At 28.5% G+C, this 14,371-nt stretch overlaps 1 protein-coding gene across 1 annotated transcript in view; it reads left to right on the top strand.

Moving 5' to 3' along the window:
* LOC117211777 overlaps positions 1–14,371 on the top strand; it is a 377,618-nt gene that overhangs the window by 345,299 nt on the left and 17,948 nt on the right. The window contains exon 25 of the mRNA XM_033456000.1: positions 10,961–11,165. Coding sequence (XP_033311891.1) covers positions 10,961–11,165 — 205 coding nt within the window. The remainder of the gene's footprint in view (positions 1–10,960; positions 11,166–14,371) is intronic.

Below are 14,371 nucleotides of genomic sequence, written 5' to 3'. Positions count from 1 at the left end.
TACATAAATCCTACGAGGATTTAACTATGATGAAGGATCTACAATCGCCACAATTGATGTCTAATTACAAGAACTCGATAAGCGATCTACGAACAAGTGGTTCCAAGACAAATTTTGAGCAAAGTTCACAGGTGGCTGAGCTCGAGACGTCTCAAGGAAGAAGTTGCGGGGCCTCTTTGTTCGATCATATGAATTTGATCAGCGGACCACAAGCTAGGAGCGGAAGCACGCTTCCCTCGGTTTACGGGCCGATTCCGTACAGTCAGTAAACATGCGCATAATTTTTCTGAAGTAATTCTTTTTCTGCTATAAATATCCGGGGTACCGTTAGGATCGTCTTCTGCGCGTCTCTTCTTTTCGCTCTCTTCTTCTTCTCTCCCTTCCTGCCTTTCTTGTCGTTACTAAACGTTTGGAGTATATTTCTCGATCGTAAGTATATCCACTTGTGATAATGAAGATGTAATATCTAAGGAGAGGAAAGTGATGCTTTAATGATGATAAACATGGAGATTTTAGCCGTATAGGATACTAAAGCAAGAGTGGGAAATTATCCTTTTCTTCGTGTTTTATTGAGGATTTCAATTGTATATGATATTAAAACAGGAATGGGACAGAGGAAGATAGAGGAAGATATCACTCGTTTGCAACGAAGATGAATACATCCGGTTACGTAATTCAGTTTAACTACTATAGGGAAAGTAAATATATTTGTACGATATTCTGGTTGGTTTAAGAGTGAAATTTTTATTTGTTCGTTGATATCAATTTAAAGCGTTTGTGGACGATTTTAAGAATACTTTTCGCGATAGAAAAGGATATTATGATTGGATTGGATGATTGGAGGATATTATGATATCATCTTAAATAATATAACAAATATTGGTATACATATATGTATATGGTAATTGGTATTGTAATATAATATTAATACAATATTAATATAACAGTAAGTTTTGGTATATTTTAAAATATGAAAACATATTAATTAACACATTCACAGATAGTAATTTTATAGAAATTCTAATGTAGAAATTTATATGTTTTTTTAATTAAAGCAAGGTTAAGAAATTGAAGAATGCGTGCGCGTGTTTTCTTGCTATCACTAATTCAAATAAATACAAGACATTCTCTTTTTCTCCGTTGATAATTGGCGTAGCTAAACTCTCCTGTACAATAATTTATCAACTAATAATATAAACGAATCAAAAAGTTGGAAATTATAGGTTATAGACTCTTTCTTAATAAGTTTATAATTTTAGTTGAAATAGGTTGATCAGACGATGTTAATTTATAAAATTTACTTTGAGAATTTTATTCGTTTCACTAGAAACAGATATGATTTGTAAAATTTCACTAATAATACTGGTTACATTGTGTTCTGGCTATACCTTTGTTATGAGGAAACGTACTGTTACGTCAACGGCCGTTAACATATTACGATAAGATAATTTAAAAGAAGATAAAATTATATGGTTTAGCATAAATATCATTATTGTGAATATTGAAACTGAATCAAATTACAAAAAATATGTTTCTTTGTACTCTTTATCATATTGAATGATATGTCATGTTTGATACTACTTTTTAGATTTCCTACAAATAATTATTCGGTTAAACTAAATTTAAATGATTAAATGGGCGAATCATTCATCTTGTCGTTGTTTCGTTTCTTCTCGTATATAAAATTCGATATTTAATAGGCCATGCAGCGTCATTACTGTTATTCGTTTTTTGCAAATTTAATACCTTAATTCATTCAAGAAAGTTATTCACTGTATTCGTTAAAGATAGATGTATTATATATATAGTGTATTTTGTTTCAACACAGTTCAGGAAATAAATGTAATCATGATGGTGAAATATCTTATAGCGGGTCAGAGATTCATCAGACCGAAACGCATCGGTCGTTTACACATAATTTGTACCACAAGTTTTCCCACCTTTTCTCTTTTAAATCTGCACGTCAAATTTTGCTGTTCATTTAATTGCGAACAATTAAGCAACAATTATTTTCTTTTTCTATGTTATATTAAACTAACTATTAATGTTATATCTATATTAAACTTAAATGTATATATATAATTATTTAATAACTTTACTTTAATAATACTTAAATTAATAACACTTAAATATATATATACATATATATATACATACATTTAAGTTTAATATAGTTTTTAAATATCAATTTAAATTGAAATAAAGTATTATTGAATTTGACGTTTCCATTATACAACACGTTAATGTGTATGTGGGTGTATTTGGATGTGTCACTTTGGGAATGGATATTGTAATAAAAAGCTAAAAATATTTTTAGTTACAATTTAAAAATCCATTTGTCTATTTTCAAGTTTTTAATGATATTTAAAAAAACTTTAAACGGAAAATGGTTCATTGTCATTTTGGGTTTATAATGTAAACATAGTATAAAATTTAAAATTCTAGTTGTAGAATATGTAGAAAATGTCATGTAAGGTACTTTGCGTAAAAAATATTTTATTCATTGTTTTCATTGATTGTAACAGATTTAATTTCAGTTTGATTCTCAGTCAAAAAAGAGTAATAATAATATCGAAGGTTATATAACTATTATTTAATAATTAACGGTAAAGTTAGGGGTTTTTGATATGTACTTAAATGTACTACACCTAATTAATTCGAATTAATTATTTACATTATACTAGTTAGATAATGAAAATAAAAAAGTATATAATATATAATCATGTTTTTGTTTCAATAAAGACAATATAGTTATGTATGATGTGTTATTTCTGGGTTACGAAATTGTTCGTACAGCTGACCCAGTGTTGTTAATCGCATCAGTAGCCGAAGGATTTAAGCGGGGGGACGAACCGACGTATAGCTAACGTCGAGAGCTCCAAAATGTTGGTTATTGTGGGCAAACCGACGTGTCGTGATACGATGTATGGTTAACATCGTGAGCCGCAGAAAACGTTATGAGTCTGCTTCGTAACATTATTAACAAATACGCGATACGCCTGGAGCAGATATAATGTTGAAGGTTTTCTGAATTAGGACATGATTAAAGCCTCAATTTCAAAAGTTCTTCGGCATCAAATTTTTTAGCTTATGAGGAAAATTGAAGACTGCAAAAGAAGACTTCGATAAGACACATTTCTTGTCTTTTCTGGGGAAGCAGTTTTAAAATTCAGTACATTGTTATGTTCAATACTAACGTTATTAAAGCTGTCTTCTGATTTGATTTTAGAGTTAAATATGTGTTCCTTTATCTTCTTTAAGATCTTCAAAATATTATCCTTCATGATGCTAGAATATTAAAGATATTAAAATATTGTTTCTTTTAACTCTTTCCAATCATAATTTCTGAAGGTATTGGACTCCCTAAAGTCGCAATGCCGGGCAATATCTGGGCTTTGACCCGAAAAAGTTAATAATTGTATCCTTAGCTTCCACAAAACTTTGTCAACTCGAGCTATTTTTATGAAAATCTTACATTTTTGAACCTAACAAATCGTCTTCATCCTCAATTACGTTATATTACATTCAGTTTAATTATAGAACGACATTGCAATCAGAAAATCAACAAATACATTGTTTTTTTCTACGATTTTCAACTATTTTTTTATTAATTATTATTAATGGACATACCTTTATTTCGGGTAATTTTATGAAGAAGACATAATGCATTAAAAGTTAAGTGTCCCGTTTTACTGAAAACAGATAGATCGATCATTTAATTAATTAATAACTCGTTAAAGTACAATGTCATGTAACATTAAGCGCTGGAAATGAATGCGAATGTTGAACATTGAGTGTGGAACTGTTAATAACAACATTGTAAAGAATCATTAATGAAATAGAAAACAATATAGAAATATTAAATATCTTCGAAGCATCAGAACTGCATTAGTTGGTATTTTAATCCAGTTAGCACTTATATATAACTATAGTTAGCATGTGCCTCGCAATTCGCAATAGTCTAAACGTTGACTCGTATTAGTACACGCACGCGCAATCTGTGATTCTCTCGTGTTCACCAAATCTAGCCTACAGTTGCATTCGCTTTATCAGTCGTGTGATCTCGCTGACCCTTACGGATATACGCGCGTCGTGCATATAATACTTTCGCCTCCAATTCGTAAATAAATTTTCGCAACCCTTTGAACAAAGGTGTCCATTGTAGTAAACGCTTAAGAAGCAGACTCAGGGATGAGTCTAGGTAGTTGACACGTCACTCATTTGCATCGATTGCTTACGCTTTGATGTAATATCACAGTAACTGTTTCTTATTTCATCCTGTCAACAGACAACATTTTTGTATTACTTCTAGTTTATGACCTTTCTTTCTTTCCTTTTTTGAGGTTAGGAAATCTGCATTATCTTCATATATTCTTGAATATGTAGTAATAAAGTATTTCGTGAGAAAAGGGATTTATTGTGTGTGTATGTGGTCAGTCTACTAAAAGTGATATTTGTTGAAAGATTTTTTTAATTCGTTGTTTACAGTCGCATCAGAATCACAAATTAAATTTTATCGTATTTAGAAAAAATTGATCTATCAACGAAATTCTAATACTTATAATATTTGACTAGAATTTATTAAGTTATACTTAATTGTTTAATATAAAATGAAGAAATTTATTGTGTCTTTTGTTTATTAAAAATTACTGGAAATATATGGTTTATCTGAGTAAAGATTAATAAATATTAATTCAAAATATGTATATTCATAGTCTGATCTGACATAAAGTGAAACATTGACGTTCTACTTAGTCATTGCGCATGAGAGATAGCATAGTTATCATTCGTATTTGAATATTCTGCTAGAAGATTCCTACTTTATGAAATAAAAAATTATTATTATTATATAAATATGAACGACGGATTACCTAACTTTACATTATCCTAAATGCGTGAAGCTTCGCGGAAAATAGAAATTCCAATGAATATATTCAAGTGTGCATTATGTCTTTCTCTCATATTCTCCCATAGTGACGTTAATAACTTCGTAATTGATGTGAATTGATGTAAAAAAAGAAGAGCTCCATATGCCAGCTAAAATTCAGCAAATTTTCCTGTCTTCTATATTATGGGAACAAAGTCCAAAGTTTTGTAAAAAAAAATATATTTTTTCTGTTGATTAATTCGGAATGGTTAATTTCTATGTTTAATTTCTAAGTAGGAACAGTATTTTTTTACATTTAAATTATTCTCTTCCAATTTGATCAAATAGAGAGCAGAACTTTAGATCAATAATTGCTAGAAATGTTAGCCAATATATGATGCAAGTTGTTATTAGTCTAATAGAAATGGCAATTTATTTTCGAACAATTTAATACTTCTTCCCGATGTCGATTTTCCTTCAAATTTTCTTCTCTAAATAATTACAGTTTTCTTTGTGCGAACTAAGAAGTCGTATAACTCTCTGTTGTAGGAACTAAACGTGTCATGACCTCAATGTGAGTTAAACCACTATCCTTCTTTCGCATACAAAGCCGGTCTTCAGCCGTTGTATGTTCTGCATGCCCTAAGAATTTCGAGAGAATCGAATCCAAAAACGTTCATGAACGTCTATTGATTCTGAGGCACTGTTTGTACGAGACATATGTGTGTCAGCAAAGATCAGAAACCAAAATCAGATCTATAAAATAGAATTTTTGTATTTTTCCACAAAAGCCCCATTTTTTGTATTCAGACGCGTTAATATATGTAGATATAATAAACAATATAGATGATACTTAATGGTAAAAAGATAATCTGTGTATTTTAAATTGCTCCGCACAGATATTCTTCGCCGTTCATTATATACGGAGTTTTATATACCAAGTCATAATTTCTTCTTACACCCATCTTATATTTTGGATTTATATTTTTATCTCTTTATTCATTTACATTCCTACGCATATATATGTCTTCATATGCTTATGTTTTTATACTTATATTTCTATGCCTTTATACATTTATGTTTATAAGCTGAAGAAATTCTTACTTTATGAAGCCATTGAACACTTATGCTGTTGCTATTCGTTGGCAGTTGCCTGTAACGGTCAGAAACTTAAAAGCTTGTCCTTCTGTTTAATTTTCTATTCCTGCAGTATGTATTGATCGAGTCAGGACGCTTCATAAAGGTTTATTGCTTGTTATGTAAGAACCGCGGAATTCTCGTGCAGGCCCTTACGGGTTGCACCGTGTGTGGTAACGTTTGGTATTCATACCAAACACGTCAGTTTATATACAGTGTTGCTATTTATATACTCAGAGGTAGGGTCACAATAGTTATTATTTTATTGAATGGATAAATCTATCACACCGTTGTGAGCCAAAAAACTAGGGATAAAAACAGAAAAGCATCTTAAGCCTATCGATTAAATCTAGGATTATCTAACTAGGATTATCTTCTAGTTAATATTTCTTAGAGCTAATCTGCATCTGCATATGGATGGCGAGCACGGACTCACGTTGTCATTTTCAAATGACAGTCCATTTCAAATAAATCTCACAGTTTTTTCGTGCTGACACAATGATCCTTGTTAATCTTTCATTTTACTGGCAAATAATCTTTCTGGTGAAAAATAATCTTTGCTCCTACGTTCTTTCGAGCCCAGGGCCTCGGACATTCTGTGATTCTTTCGTCCTAGGATCTCAAACATAAGTAATAGAGGATTGAAGTCTAATATCTAGCTAGAATCAGAATTTTTAATTATACGAATTTTAAGAAAAATAATTCTTCGTTGAATTCATGAATTTATACAAGTTGAAAATAAACTTTAAAAGATTAAAATCATTGCACGTACTTCAATGATGACTAATTTAAGCGAAAATACCCTGCTATTAATATAATATATGTAAATGAAACTATTACATTACTAATATTAAAGAATAACATATTTTATACAAAAATACGATAGTTATTCTAATATAAAGGATTATTCCAATATATACATATATTGTAATGTACATAATATTATATATCCAGGAGGCACGCGGTGGGAAAGTTAGAAAACTAGCGTCGTTTTGATTTAATAAATTCTGTAATATATGATAACATCTGATACAAGCGAAATAGTATATAGGAAGTGAAGTTAAAAGACTACATACATATAGATAAATACATAATGTATCTGTAATGGTAATTATGGTAATGGCGAGAGTTGTAATGTAAATATTCACCCAGTTAATGTAATGTTTCGTATTTCAACATTTCCCTATTCTTCGAATAGTAACATACAAAATAATTATTACAATCGTAATCATATCAAATTATAGCGGGTAAGTTCTTCATATGTTTGTGTCAAATATATTTGAAAAATTATAGAATTATCGTTGTGTGGGAATAAAGACCATTATCATTATGTTCGCTGTATGGAGCAATATTTTAATCTTTGTCAAAAAAATAAAATTGTTTCTACATTTGAGTTTTTAAATATAGAAAGATGTCCAATAACTTTGTGAAGTTGTTATTGTGATTTTAATTGTGCACTATATCATGATAATCAAGTATATTAAATTGAAGGATTGAGTTACGGGTTTGTCTACTCGCTTACAAGTATAAGTACTTAGCGTGGATTTCAGTCTAGTATTTATCATAAAATAGCATTCATTTCGTTCGTTTTCCCACTTTAGTTTTTAGAACACAACGTGATAAGTTTCTTCTAGATGATGTCGCTTGAACTTAAACGAAGAATCTTGTCAAAACTTCAGCATTGTTGCATTAAAGAGTTCATACAAGCAGTATAATGGTACTATAGACTGAACGCATTAAGCATGGGTCTTTGTTCTAAAAATACTTAACATCAACCTATGAAGAACTTGATCACCCGAAGAGGGAAATTTCAAAATACTTATATACCTAAATAATTAGGTGAGTATTACAGATAGCAATGTTTCACAACCTCCCCCACCGCGCGCTGGGTAAATAATTATACACTTTATAATCCTCAAAAGGTATAAGGACATAAAGGAAATTTTCGTTGGTAACAAGGTTCAAAATCGACCAATTTCTACTGAATTCCTTTCTGATTAATTTATCTCTAACTAAATAAAAAAATTGCCAATAAATTGAAACGTATAAAATTTGTCTATGCTATAATGGCTTAATAACTGTAAAATTACGTATGATTATTTCTCACTAAAATTTTTAAATCTTATATTTCGTAACGCAACGCCACGAAAGAAGAGACGCCTATCTGCATATCGTTAGTAGAATGTTAATCTATCTGTACATCAATATATTTTAATTATTTAAGCATCATTCACGGTCCTTGCTTTTAAAAAAAGGTTAGAATTTTTCGGTCTTCACCAATCTGGAAACCCAATTTTTTAAGTCGAATTTTATACGTACTTGAAGTACTTATTGAATATAGAGTACGACTACACCAATTTTGAGTTTAGGAATCTTCCCGCGTAAAAATCATTATACAAAAAACATTGCAAATTTCGACGTATGTAAACTATATAGTTTACATAGATTTGGGTCAGGTGTCATCTTATTCGGCTGCCGTGAAGCAACGCACTGCTTATACTAGCTTATACTACAAGCAACTATACTAGCGCACATGCTGCTACGAACGCATAATTATAGACATAATTCAAAACACATTGAATGGTTTATTAGAACTCTATTCAATAAGTACTTCAAATATGTATAAAAATTGACCCAAAAAGTTGGGTTCCTAGAGGTGAGAAGACGAAGCTAAAAAGAAATCAAATTTTCAGTTTTTCAATTTTTAATTTTAATTACGACTATTAATGTTTGTAATTTACATTTGTATAGTACACAATATGATTAATGGCAATATGAATAATGCTTTTAGAAATAACAATATTATAATGATATAGTCAAACGAAACTTTATTACATGAATTAATTTTCAAATTCATCTTCCTTATCGTCTAGAGTTTAAAGCACCTAATACGAACAAGGAAAAGTCAAAATCGTTGGGTCATCGATTTTGATAAAATTTTTTCTAACAAGTCTGAAGTAAAAAATAAGCCGTTTTTGTCAATACTCATTATTTGTGAAGATATTTTTATATTTAATTCATTGATATTTAGAAATATAAGATAATGTAATCATATCGCAACAGCTGTGGTTTTAAAGGTTAGAATCGTGAACTACTTCATCACAACTACTTCAAATTCCTCCCGATCAATAATTTTTTTTCTATTTTTAGATTTTCTTTTTTTTAATTGTTTTCATGAATATATTTATATATTTTTGTACATTCTTTTTTATTTTTTGATATCTCTCTTTTTTCTCCTTTTTCAATTTATCGTAATTGTGTCAGATTATTCAAAGTCGTTTTATAATTTTCCATTAGCTCCTTCTTGCATCAAATCACGTTTTTGTTTATACAATAGAGTGCATACATGAAATTATAAAAAGTAAAAAGCGGACTTACTTTATCTTATTTCTATAATTCTTTTAGTTATTAAAATCATTTCATGGTATGATAAATAAAAGTTATTTAGCAAAAAATGCATTCTCTATACCTTGATTTCTCATAATAATCTACTACTTCCTTTTGTTCCATGTAATGGATATAAAATACTTGTACTACGTAATAATAAAATATAATGTATTTTAAAATATAAAAGTAATTAAAGTGATTAAATTATTAGCAAGATAATTGATACTTCCTTGACCATAACTTTACAATACTTATAATATATACATGATATATATATACATATATTCACAATATGCATATACAATATATTATTAATGGCTATTAATGACTAGAATGTCATACGTGTACATAAAGGATATATGTATGTATACTGTCATATATAACAGGTTAATGGTCATAATTTACGCGTTAATTCCATATGTCCTTATGATATATGTATACCAATACACGAAGTAGACATTTCATTAGCGACGGCGTATGTTTCAATTTAATATTAGTCAAGGAAGAATGATATCGTTGGCTTAATATTCCATTTGATTGATTTCGAGCATGATAACAACGGACACTTTAGATTTGGGTGATATCTATTTTGTCACATTTCTTAACACATTCCATGTAATGCCCTTAAATGTAATGATTGTCATTTTTTGTCTAGATTTCGAAGAATTTGATTCGAATCCGTTGCATAATATTGAACATTAAAGATTATTTAAAACTTGACACTAAACATACATATGTATACATTTAGGGAAATTTAACTTTCATCATATAAACGATAAACTCAGTAGTATTTAAAGATAATACAGTAATCATAATTTAAAAAAAATGGTAATTTAAAAAAAAAAGTCATAGAATTGTGTTATTAAGTTAGAATTATAACTCAGTTTTCCAAATTGTCGGATAGGTATGTACAGGAAAAAATCAATTTTACATTTCGAAGGATTCAGTGATCGTGAATTTAAAGTTCTCTAATCTATCACTTCTAAAACAGTTACTATGTAAAATATTTGTAAATCTTCTTTTCAATAGCTAACCAGAAATTTCTATAACCATTAAGTTAAAAATTAATGATAAGAATCAATTTCAGTGAAACTAGTTTTAATTCTTGCAAAAACTATGATATATATAAATTATATATATCGTTTATTTGTAATAAAAATTAAACAACACGTAAAAAGATGGGGGATTTATAAATATATGATTTTTTAATATATTTTTTCCACGTTCTATAGTCACCTAATATGTGATGCTAATAGCCTAATATGATTTTGTAAATAAAAAGAGCTGAATCAACAATTGAAATAAATAATATCTTCAAACAAATAATTCGACAAATAATAAAGTACTAAGAAAATCAATTGATAAATAAATGTTCTGAACAATCTGTTCATTGAAATACAATAAATCCTTAATTTTCGATTCTTTGTGCCTAATATTCTCCTACATAGAGTATAGTACATAATCGAAAGCATAAGTAACCGATTAACAACATTAAACGAAAGAATACGTACTCGAATTAAAAAGAAACGAATGATATCGAGGCATAATAACAAACGCTCTCTATTCTAGAATCACCGAGGCGTTATGTGGAGGGTGAGGTGACAATTCACTATCGTTCACCAGTGCGTACAGAGGCAAAAGAACCATTGAGCGAAGAAGAGCTCGCTCGTCGAAGCGCGGAAAATATGCGACGCGTTTATGAAGAGGAACGTCGTCGCAAATATCTTCAGGAATTACACGATATCAATTCACGACGACACACTGACAACTTTATGTAAGTTTTACTATTCTATTTCCTTTTTTCTTTTAATTTATACATACTTCACAATGTCATCAAGGAAGGATACGATTTTGAAGAGTTGTGTTTTGCTTGCAGAGCGTTAGTATTTTTTCGAACAAAAGAGATAGTGTTCATGTGAACAATATTTCTTATTCAATTTGTGCTTTGAGTATATGGTATAAGTATATATATATATATATATATATATATATATATATATATATCATTATTGTAATTCTTTTTCTAAATATAATGTAAGTAAAAATAAAAATAAAATATTAATTAGTGTACAGTAGACACAGATTTGTTATAAACAGTTTATACATAAAAATGCTTACTCTTGGTTATGAAGAATATGTACTTACATTTTTTATCTTTTATTTTTTTTGAGAAATATTTTCATACTATTATTCAATTTTATAATGTTAGTCTTTTAGCGTAATAATTACTTTTACTTTATTTGTATAATGAATACAATATTGACAAGGGATAACTAAAATTTATTTTTTAGTATAATAATTTATTATTACATAATAATTCTAATATACTTTATAGTTATTTTCACGTATATTGCAGATATATTTTTTATAAAATTTGAGACTTATGTCCCCTCTGTTTCGTTATTGTCAATTAAAGTGCCTGAAGAGTTTAAGAAGAAATGAAAGAAGATTAAAGAAAATCATAAAAAATAATATTGTTCTTCAATTTTTTTGTACTTTTTTTATGTAATACATACATGTGAATCACGCTTTTATTATGACACCCATGTAAAATAACTTTATATTACGTCATACATCGCATAATAGCTTAATCACAATAGTCTTATAACGCACTTGATATAAGTTTAGGACCATAAACACTTAGTTTGAAAAATTTCATTAATTTTGAAATACTAGATACTATTGTTTGTACGATAATTTGTTTACGTATTAAATCGAAATATATTAATAATTATTATTAGAAGCATTTCATTCTTATATGTTTTACAATATTACAATATTAGTTTTTTTACTTGAATTTACTTATATATAGAATTTCGTATGTAAACGTTCAGAGTTTCAGAATTGAATACACGTATGTCCGTATATAGTGCCCGATGATGATGATACTGTACTTTGTTCCCTGTCAAATTAATATTAAAATTAATAAAAGAAATAAGGGTAGGACACCTAACCCGAAACTAGCTTATCAAACGATTAATGAAGAAAGTCTCTGCAAACGATGAGAAGATGCGTATTGTCAACTATTGAGATAGTTATGTATTGTTTAAAAGCTTAAACATTTCCGAGTCTCTCCGAATGATGAAAGAATATTTACGATCGGGAACACTAGACGATTTTTTAACATTGTTCAATGTTTCGTATGCTGAAACGATATTGGTTTTGCTAGATCGAGCGGATACTGGGCCGCAAGATCCACGCCGTGCGTAGTCTCAAAAATATGTATGCTACTTTATCATTAATTTTATTATCGAATTGCCATAAAATGTACTATGTGTTATAACTTGTACGATTACCGCAGGTCTACTGCGTTTTTATATGAATTATTATTGAACGATAAAATGTGTACGAATCTGGTTATGAAAATAATGAACAAGTAACATAAGAAATATTTAAAATGTTGCCATATAGCGTTTCTTAAAAATATTTCACCGAATTGATCATTAATCGATTACACTATTCTCAATTTCTTACTCAAAATAATGTAAAGGCTCGATCCGTGTAAAGAAAGAATGAAACAATGGTTTAGAAAATTGTGTTATGCATATGTATTTTTACACGTGTGAAAAGATCTTTTTTGAACTATTAATTTTGAACATACTTTTAGTCTAATATCTTGATTCAATTATGACGGCAAAGAAAATATGCAAGAAATACCATGAACAGTTCATAATATTTGAAATTTAAATATTGCTATTAAAATTAAAAAAATGAAATAAGTACTTCTATTCAACTATTATTCAATTATGCAATTTATAACTAGAGAGTTATATCTTACTAATAAAAAAAAATATTGTTATTGAATATCGACCCCCATTGAAATTATACGACTTTGTTTAAATTGTGCACTTGCGGCTTCGTATCATCGTTTTAATATTTTTTTCATAATAATATTTTATTTTTTATCCTTATTGTATTTAGCTATTTTTCTATTCAATAAATTACTTATTATTATTATTATTATTATTATTATTATTATTATTATTATTATTATTATTACTATCGTTATTATTTATTCATTTATAGTCGCACCAACCAGCACCTATTTTGCGTTTAAGAACACATATATGTCATTGTGGTACACGCGTATAGGGCTCTAGTAGCCTAAGTCACATAGAACTCTGTATGTATATTTTTTCAACATAAAATTACGATTCAATGAGACGAAGAAAACAATCTTCTTTGTAAAATATTACCTATTTAAGTAACTGATATATTTTCACTTTGCTCAGATGTATAGTCATTTCCTATAAATATTGTATAAGAATTATGAATTGTTCAGAACGAGGATAAAGAGATAATATCGTAAGGCCATACAGTAAAGCATACATGCAATTTCTATTAATAAAAGAAACTTTGTTAGAGTTTACTTTACAAAGTAAAAAGAGTAATTATATAGAATAAAAGTAGATTTGAACTCTTTTAATTTGTATGCCTTGATCTTAAATAGTAATCATAATTGGAAAAAGTAAAATATTCTATTTTTCAGATTAAATGATGCATTTTTTATACATTTCAATACATTCGTATATTTTTATATAATTTTCAATAGTGCTTTAGGTTTATAACGAAATAATTTCTATTCTTTATTTCTATCTTTTAAATCTTTAACCTCAGCAGATACAATCCTTCCAGAATCTCTCATTTCACTCTCCCTTACTTTCATACATGGAATCTTATTAGAAAATTTAAGGTAGCTTTATGCTAAAATTAAATAAAGGAAACCCTAGGGGAGGTGAAGAATCGAAATAAGTTATCGTTCAATTATAATTTTTTAGATTGACATAAAAATCTTTCTTATAATAATTTATGCCGTAATAAAGTATATACATTACTTGTTCTGTTATTACGAAATTGAAAGTAATTATTTATCTCGTTGATATGAATGATAAATCAATCTGTTGTTATTCCATCTTTTTATAAAAATATATATGAGTCTATATAATATTTCTTGCCTTTGCGCATAGAATAACGTTTCTT

The sequence above is a fragment of the Bombus bifarius genome, unplaced genomic scaffold, assembly GCF_011952205.1.
Source record: "Bombus bifarius isolate JDL3187 unplaced genomic scaffold, Bbif_JDL3187 scf7180000008243, whole genome shotgun sequence".
NCBI classification, from domain to species: domain Eukaryota; kingdom Metazoa; phylum Arthropoda; class Insecta; order Hymenoptera; family Apidae; genus Bombus; species Bombus bifarius.
This window is presented reverse-complemented; position numbering and strand designations above follow the sequence as displayed.